This window comes from Brachionichthys hirsutus, chromosome 16, assembly GCF_040956055.1.
Source record: "Brachionichthys hirsutus isolate HB-005 chromosome 16, CSIRO-AGI_Bhir_v1, whole genome shotgun sequence".
Lineage (NCBI taxonomy): Eukaryota > Metazoa > Chordata > Actinopteri > Lophiiformes > Brachionichthyidae > Brachionichthys > Brachionichthys hirsutus.
Genome location: NC_090912.1, coordinates 11,864,358 through 11,873,856, shown reverse-complemented (window position 1 = coordinate 11,873,856; position 9,499 = coordinate 11,864,358). Strand labels below are relative to the sequence as shown.

At 44.8% G+C, this 9,499-nt stretch overlaps 1 protein-coding gene across 1 annotated transcript in view; it reads right to left on the bottom strand.

Annotated features, from left to right (window-relative positions):
• Positions 1–6,359: 6,359 nt before the first annotated feature.
• LOC137905645 (MAGUK p55 subfamily member 2-like) overlaps positions 6,360–9,499 on the bottom strand; it is a 12,486-nt gene continuing 9,346 nt past the window's right edge. The window contains exon 11 of the mRNA XM_068749887.1: positions 6,360–6,420. Within this exon, the coding sequence (XP_068605988.1) occupies positions 6,360–6,420 (61 nt within the window). The remainder of the gene's footprint in view (positions 6,421–9,499) is intronic.

Genomic DNA, 9,499 nt, shown 5'->3' with positions numbered 1-9,499 from the left:
CAGCTGGTAGCAAGTGGTCGTGCATGAATGTGGAACACGTTATTATACAAACCTCTCTCTCTCTCACACACACACACACACGCACACACACACACGTCTTAAATGCTTTGCTGTAAGTGAGCCCATGTCCTTGCCCTGAGGTGTCCCTGTATTGATTAGCTGCCGGATAAAATATGACCAGAGAAGGGGAAACATTGCATTCATTGCTGGCTGTTAATCAATATAGGGACAGGGGAGCGGTGAAAACGGGTTAGAGGTATGCGGGTCGCAACAAAGGGCAAGTGGAGGATGGAGATTGGGGATGAGTTAAGGGTGAAATGTGTTAAGTGTGAAAGCAGCAGATAAGAGTGGAGTAATAAATGAAGTTCTGACCACATTTGGACGCACACCTCGAAACACACACGTGGTTTGTCCCTCTTCTATCGTTAAATTCCTTTTCCTCGCCATTTTCATAGTAACACACAACTTTCTGCAGTTACAATACTGTTCACATAATGCTCATAACGTTACGGTACCAAAGTGTGTTCCAACACCACTTCCATGCAAACAGAGGGGGGGGGGGGGGGGGTAGCAATGAAAAAGGCCTTTCTTGTATAATTCTGAAATGTTTAGGTTAACCTTTTTTATTTAACCTCTTGCAGTTCACCACTTTGCACCATTTCAAGCTGTTCATTGGACCTGAAAATGCTTGAATTTTAATGCAAAACTGCAACCATTGGTGTTTTCTAAAACGTTTGGTACATGGACGCACACACACACACACACACACACACACACACACACACTGCATTATTCATAAACACCTACTAATTCCATCACTGGATTATACAAAAAACGCAAAATGTTTGCCACATTCATTCAGTTGAATATAATCAGAACTAACCCTAACTAATCAATAAGGTGCCTTAATAAATGACATTTATTTAATTCCGCATTGGTTTTGTTTTAGATTTTTTAATAAAGCAATTGTGAATTTTGTAATAAACATGAAGCCAAACTAACTTAATAAAAAAAAACGGAGGAAACATATTAGAAAAATACTGTATTTTATGATTGCTCGTTTAAGGCATTAGTCTGAGGAGTGAAGTTGACGGACGAGTGGAGGTGAAGAGAAACTTTCATTTTCAAGGAGCGGAGCCAAGATCAAAGCAGGGATCAGCTGATGGGGGCTGCTAGTAACTGTCTCTCCTCCATTATTCATCAGACAGGTGTGCTCTAAGTAGGTTACACTTCTCAGGACGAACGAGGGATGAGGAAGGGGAAGCAGGCACAGACTTTCACCCAAAGATTAAATAAAGAGTATTTGGTTTAACAAGACATGCAGAGTGAGAGAGACTTGATTAAGAGCTGAAGAACAGACAGACAGGATCAAGGGTGGATGGGCAATGAAAGGATTGAATAGAAGAAAGGGGGAAACAGAGGGAAACGTGAGCACTGCCTTCGACATGGCAAACTGAACGTGTGTTATATTCTATATGAGTTCGAGGGCCAAACAGTTTTGATAAGAGCAACAGATCCCAAACATTCATTTTGTGAGTTTTATCAGTGGATTTCAACCTGAGAATTCAGAGTATTGTGGAACAGAAAACTCTCATAGCCTTCATCACAACAGTCCGGGTTATACCTGTTCAAGGTGAGCCCTCTCCTCCCTCTAGACTTACAAAGGTGGAGTTGGAGGTCCGACTTCCGGAGAGAGGTGGAATCTGTGCCGAGGCGTGAGCTTGGATCAAACAGATGCTGCAGGACAGCGTCCCTCGTTTCTGTCTCAAACAGATGCTGCAGGACAGCGTCCCTCATTTCTGTCTCAAACAGGTGCTGCAGGACAGCGTCCCTCATTTCTGTCTCAAACAGATGCTGCAGGACAGCGTCCCTCATTTCTGTCTCAAACAGATGCTGCAGGACAGCGTCCCTCATTTCTGTCTCAAACAGATGCTGCAGGACAGCGTCCCTCATTTCTGTCTCAAACAGATGCTGCAGGACAGCGTCCCTCTTTTCTGTCTCAAACAGCTCTCTCAGACTTTCCTCTAGAGGCTGATGTGAACCTGGTGTATTGGGACAACTCTTGGTGATGATTGGATGGAAGGGGTAGAATTAAGGGGCACAAATAAATCCATTGCTCTTTCTTCTCAGAACACTGTGTATTTGTCACTTTGTGTTTGTCCATGTTGTGTGTTCACTGCGGTGTGCACAGCCCTCTACGGCGGTAAGCAGGTAATAAAACTAATAAAACATGAATAGGCTAGTCTGCCAAGAGGGCAGGTGACGGTCACAATCACAAGAAAAAAAAAATGTCCCTATGTGATTGTAAAAAACACAAAACTGGGAGTCGGGGTGTAGAAAGCAGCCAGTTACGCAGGCTGACAGATAAACCTCAGTCTACAGAGCAGAGAAGAGAAATGATCAATACACAAAGCAGAGCAGCAGAACACTCATTGACCCCATTCTGAACATTTGAAAAATGTGTGTGTGTGTGAAAATATTCAGGTCCGCTGTGCAAGCTCAGACAAGCTTACACAATGTGCTCATGTCTCATCACATCAGTAGTTACATGTTCTCATCCCTTCAAAAGCAGAATGCTGTATTCTGGCAGATTGTGCAGCTAAATGTCTTTGTGGAGATTTTGTTGTTGTCATGCATAGACAGGTGACATTAAGCTCTCTGTGCACAGACAAACGTGTGTCCCTCGGTTCTCATTCCAGCATATGACAAGCATGCTGTGTGTGTACACACACTGCTGTCACTGCTGCCTGTCTGTCTCGGTTGGACAGCGGAATGTTGGGGATTCCCATCATGTCACAGCTCTCCCATTGTTCTATTCCCCAGCTGCCCAAGGCATCGGGCTTCCCCTCTCTTCCTGCATCCATGGAGATCTCCTTGGTCTCTTCCCTCATTTCCGATGCTTCCTACCTTCTGACTCGTTCAATGGAATAACAGTTGCAACTTGTGCAAACACAATTTTAGTCCTCCTGTCAAGAATTTCTAATGGCTATAGTCTATGTAGAAGAAGGGGTTAACAAAAAGTATCCAAGAGACTTTGAACAATCTGAAATGTTCAACCTTGCATATAGGCAGTGAAAAAGATTGTTTAATTTTTTAATATGTGGCTGATGTTTTTAAATATTGCAAAGGTGAAAAAACACAGTCCTAGAAATATGTTTTATCTGGTAATGAAAGGAAAAGTCCTGATCAAAGATTCTTGACGGTGGCGCCAGTGGACATGGAGACGCCATCTAGTTCAACTACAACACTAGAACAAGTATTTCTGAGAAGTTTTGGGCCAAAAACCAGTATCAGTTTTATTTACATTTTATAGAAGTTCATCCATGAGTTAATGTCCTTAAGGCATGTTGTAAGTCTGATATGTATAATTGCATGTCATCTGCATATCAGTGGAAATTTATGCTGTGTTTCCTAATAATGTTGCCAAAGGGAAACATATACAGCGTGAACAGAATAGGTCCAAGGCCAAGCACTGAACCCTGCGGAACTCCATAGCTAACTTTTGTGTTTGTGGATGATTTATCATGAACACGTGCAAACTGATATCAGGTAAATATGGCCTAAAACAGTTCAGATCCTCTAACGCCAACTGATTGTTCCAGCCTCTGTAACAGGATCTGATGATCTATTGTGTCAAAGGAGACCCAATAGGACAAGCACAGAGATAAGTCCTATTAAAGGGTCATGTGAGATTTTTACTAGTGCTGTCTCTGTGCTATGATGAACTCTATGAATTTTGTTCTTGCATGATCTTATCTGAAATTGGAGGTGATTGTTCAAGTTAAATGTTCCCTGAGGACAAATAAAAGTCCTCTTCTGTGCTCGGCTGTATGCCTGACTACCTCCAAGCCTATCCTTGTGTTATCACGAGTGTGCCAGTCAGGGAGAGAAGCAGAGGAAGCAAAATATTTGATTCATTATTGAGGATACCAATACAAGACTTATCCATTCTTTTTATTCCTCCTCTGACCTCCATAGTGAACTAATTGATCATAACTTCAAAAACAAACCCACTGACATCAGGCTTACTGTGTGTTTGTCTTGTGTCTATCTGTGTGTGTTTGTTTGCATGTATGTGCGTGTTCATGCCATTCCATTCCTTTTGAGTCAACCTGAGCATGAGACGAGAGTAAGTGACAAGAGCTAATAGTTTAGCACCTTAATGTCTCATTCGTACATCCTTTCATTTTTTTCAGCCGCTTTTCCGAATCTGGGCCACAGACTATATCGGAGTCTATTCCAGCTGAGAGGCGGCAGGGTCTCACAGAAAGACAAGAAACTCACACCTACGTCAATTTAGAGTGTCCAATTCATCTAGCCTAGCATGTTTTTTGGAGGTGGGAGGAACTGCAGGAACTGTGCAGGAAGTCCCCGAGTGGAATTGAATCCAGGGCCTTCTTGTTGTGGGGCAACAACACGACCCACTGTGCCACCGTGCTGCCCGCATTGATTTCTCTCCAAAATAAATCAAGCAACCCCCCATAAGCACATCATTGACTGAAGGTGTGTGTGTACATTCATGTGATTCCATGTCAAGTATTATGGCGTTTTTTTTATTTTGTTGCCCTCCCCAGCGACCCCCCCCAAATTATTGAAACTGCATATTGTAGAAATGTGTATTAAAGAGTTCCCCTCATGAAGAGCTGGTGAACTGTCCTGGTGCGATAGTGTTTAACAGAAGTAGGCAGTGGGTTTGTTGTGGAGGTTCAATGATTTCATATCAAACAACAGCATCCAAAAGGTGATGACTAAACTGCAATTCGAAAAGCAGGAAGACAAGAATAAATCCAATCCAATTCTATTTCTAACAGAAAAACAACAAACCTAACAAAAGACAGACAAAAGTCTTAAAAGCACAAACTCTCAAGGTAGAGGAAAAAATAGGAGGAAGAAACATGGAAAGCATGAAGAGCCGGCCATATAGGCCAGTTTGGTCCAGAAGGTGTGTGCATGTGTGCATGTGCATGTGTGTGTGTGTGTGTGTGTGTCAGATTCCTGGACTAACTGCAGGTTGTGAATGGAGGGAAATGACAGTGAATAATTAAGATGATCCAAGTCTCCCCCTGCCTGATTGCACTCTCTGTCCTTCTGTCTTCCTGTCTTACTATTTCTCACCCACCTCTCTGCCTTCCCACTTCTTTCTTTCCTCCATTTCTTTGTCTCCCTATAAGACCATCTCTCCTTCTCATGTCTCCTTAACGAGTCTTTGTGAGGGACAGTAGCCTTTTAGCAGGGAGAAGAGTTAATGGCTTTGCTGATGGCTACTGCTAATGTCTTTCGGGCTAATGGCCTTGGCCAGCGTTGATGACAACCATGAACTAATATCATGAGTGACGGATAGCCTCCTGCTTTCAGACTCACTCTCTATATCATGAATAGATGGACTCAGGGTAGCAACTAGGATGTCCTGCCCCCATGAATACAGCAATAATACCCTGAACAGCCATCTTTATTGTGATTGGATATAAAGATGAAGGTGATGGAAGTGGGTAAAGTGTTCAGACAAGTGTTCACTTACCCCTGGGTAAAAGACAAGATGCAACATGACTGTCCACAGATACTTTCTGTCACGGCCTAAGGCAGTTAAGAACCCAAATACGAGGCAGTCCAGTGGAAATGCAAAAACAGCTTTTATTGTCGGTTAGAAGTCAGGCAGACAAATCCAAGGGGGCAGGCACGGGGAAGGTCCAAGAGACAGGCAGAGGTCACAAACCAGGAAGTCCAGGCAGGCTGGCAGACAGATCCCAAGGGGCAGGCGAAGAGGCAGAGTCCGGGAAGCAGGCAGGGTCGGTACACGGGAGGTCAGGTTGAAGTGCTGGAGAGCAGGAAACATCACTGACAATCTGGCAGTGAGGTGTGGCATGATCAGAGACTATATAGAGTGCGGGTTGATGGGAGATGAGTTGCAGGTGCTGACAGGAACACAGGTGACGGGAATGAAGTGATTGCAGGAGCAGAGAAGAGGGGAAGACAGGGAGAGTTAGTGGGGGAATGACACAGGCCCGCCTCGAGGCGTGACACTTTCACAGCAATCAAAGCCTTTAAAAAGAAGATTTTAAATTTTATTAGCATTTTTAATTGGCAAATTAAGCGCTGTTGCTCTTTTTCCAAGCATATATTTTAGTCTGACTTCCTGCCACCTGTATGCAGGTTCGGGTATTTTCTCTTCTTCTGATTAATAATAGTAATACAAATACTAATAATACAAATGCATGTTCATCCCGCAGCGCCAGTTCTGCTTACCAACCTTGGCCCACTAGGCGGCTCGCATTCCACGCCCGGGCTCCAAGCCAGCGAGCCGGGCTTCTTACCCATTTAAAGTTTGAGAATAGGTTGAGATCGTTTTGGCCCCAAGACCTCTAATGATTCGCTTTACCAGATAAAACTGCGAGACTCTGAGCGCCAGCTATCCTGAGGGATAATATGTAAATGACCAAATATCAGACCTTAACTATGTTAAAATCATCGTGTCCTGTGCAATTGTGTTAAATAAAAAGAATCAAGAATCAAGAATCAAGAATCAAGAAATCTTTAATGTCATTCATACACTCTCATGCACGAACGAAAAACAGCACTCAGGTCCCAGCTCGAGGCGCACAACACACATTCATTCAACTTAAAGTAAATATATACACAAAATTAAAAAGTGACAAAGTGACAAAGTGACAAGTGATTGCACGATCCCCGTTTGGGTCCAACACGGAAGCAGTGCATTTGGCCTCTGAGTTATCCACTGTTCACAACCCTCACAGCATCAGGGAAGAAACTGTTTTTGAACCTGGTGGTTCTGGCCCTGATGCTGCGCAGCCTCCTCCCAGATGGGAGGGGGGAAAATAGTCCGTGTGCAGGGTGGGTGGGGTCCATGATGGGAGGGGGGAAACAGTCCATGTGCAGGGTGGGTGGGGTCCTTCATGATGCAGGTTGCCTTTTTCCTGCACCTCCTGCTGTAGATGTCACTGACGGTGGGTAGGCTGCTCTCCGAAGTCCTTTGGGCCGATTTAACCACCCGCTGCAGGTCCTTCCTGTCTGCAGGGCCTTCCTGTCTGCAGGTCCTTCCTGTCTGCAGGTCCTTCCTGTCTGCAGGGCCTTCCTGTCTGCAGGGCCTTCCTGTCTGCAGGGCCTTCCTGTCTGCAGGTCCTTCCTGTCTGCAGGACCTTCCTGTCTGCAGCAGAGCAGCTGCCGTACCACACCGTGATGCATGATGGGAGGACACTCTCCACCGCACACCTGTAGAAGGACGCCAGGACCGGGGTGCCCATATCTGCTCGCCTCAGCCTCCTCAGAAAGTAGAGGCGCTGGTGGGCCTTCTTCACCAAGGCGGCTGAGTTAGTCCTCCATGTCAGGTCGCTAGCGATGTGCACGCCCAGGTACCTGATGCTCTGGACCACCTCGACAGCCGCTCCTCCGATGTGGAGGGGAGGGGGGGTGTAGCCTCCTTTCCTGTAATCCACAATCATCTCCTTCGTTGTTTTCACGTTGATGCAGAGGTTGTTTTCTTCACACCACTGCACCAGATGTTCCACCTCCTGCATGTCCTCCGACTCGTCGTTGTTGAGGATGCGTCCCACCACTGCTGTATCTGCGAACTTGACGATATGACTGCTCGGGTACTTGGCCTTGCAGTCATACGTCAGCAGGGTGAACAGCAGAGGGCTCAGAACGCATCCTTGAGGGGAGCCGGTGTTGAGGATGATGGGGGCCTTTCTAAATTTGTTTGCTTCTGAAAACCAAGTGAAAGCATTATTCTGAGTGTGACGGAGATCGGACACCGTTTCTGTTGGCATTGGGGGGGGGGGGGGGGGGGGGGTCCTCGTCTTTCTGCTGTCAGGCAGAGTTGAAAGCGCAATGACTTCTGAATGGGTTTCAATGCAAGCATTTATTTGAGTATAAATTAACATGAATTAAAAGCTGCACCAAAAAAGGTAATCATCTGGTTGTCATGCAGAGAACCGGAAGGCAGCGAGTGAGGTGGCACACTTTGGGGGAACAGGGTATGCTGAAGTAGAACCACGAGGCACAAATGATGCAAACAAACAAACACAAAGATTTTAGTTTCGTTGAGATTCTTTCGTCTTCTATGGGCAGAGTGCAGTCTCAGTAAATCCGTCCACTTTCAGAGTGCCCTTCTAGTGTGGAGTTCGGTATTTGAAAGCTTCTTGATGCCAAAGCACTCTTCCAGGTAAAACAATTCCTGGATGCATTTGCACCAAGGTGTAACAACAGAGCATGTTTGTCCCATGCCCCTCGGATGTGAAATCTCATTCATCCTTCGCTGCAATCCAACAAACAGTTTATTGGTAATTGCCAAAGCCCAAAATACTTAGAGCAGCACACTTAGTTACCTTTTGTGTATTTTCCAATCCATTTTGAGTTGGAAATCAACTCCTTGTGGGAAACAAAATTATTTTTTTTAAAAAAAAAGAAAGTCAAATACTTTAATTAGACTCCCTCCCCAATGATTTTTCATATTCGCGCATCCTTTCCTGGCTGTAGATTCCTGCTGTGAAAGCAGAAGTGAGGGTTTGTTAAAATCCAAACGTGTCAGCGTAAGTCCGGCATCTCGAGGGAACAAAAATAAACACACGGCTGGCTTTGTCGTCATTTACTGGATTTATACAAATAAAAGCACATCAGCACATCTCGGCATCATGGCTGCTCCTCTCAGCGTGTTCAAACAAAGTCCTGAATATTGTACAGAACAATAAAATTAAACATTTTCAACACGAACTGTATTGCAACTCAATATAACCACAGGTTAGCATTTTAAGCTAAGCGGAGCCTTAGCTTACTGCATAGCGATTAGCTTCATGCTAGCGGACTGAGTTAGCACAAAGCTCCAACCATGAAAACCAAAGAAAATAAATGAAAACCATGCTAGCGGAGCTGACTAGCATTAAACTCGTAACATCATCATCACAAAGATACACATAATTACACACCTGGATTTATACAAATAAAAGCACATCAGCACATCTCGGCATCATGGCTGCTCCTCTCAGCGTGTTCAAACAAAGTGCTGGGGGAGGGGAACCAGGACTTGGGCAAAACCGCAGGACGGAGAGCCAGGAGGGACAAAATACTCCAAAATCATAAACACCCCGAGACGTACATTAAAACAAATGAAATAAAAAACGTGTGTAATTATAAAAAGGAAAACAAGACAAATACATTACTAGAAAATAAATAAATCCCCTTTATGCAGGATTTAACTGCATCCATATTTACTCCGTTACATGAGCACCGGCAGTTCAAGATATTGTAGTGCAGGATGCGTGGGGAGTTCAAGTGGCTCCAAGTCATGTGGCCTCCCTCACATCAAGAAGGTCACAGGTTCAAATCCGACTTGTGGCCTTTCTGTGAGTGAGCGAGTTTGCATGTTCTCCACGTGTCTGCGTGGGTTCTCTCCGAGTTCTCCGGCTTCCGCCCATGCAAATTAGGCCCAGGTTGTTATTGAAAATGAGAAACTGTTGTTAATTAACTTGCCTGGTTAAAGAAAGGT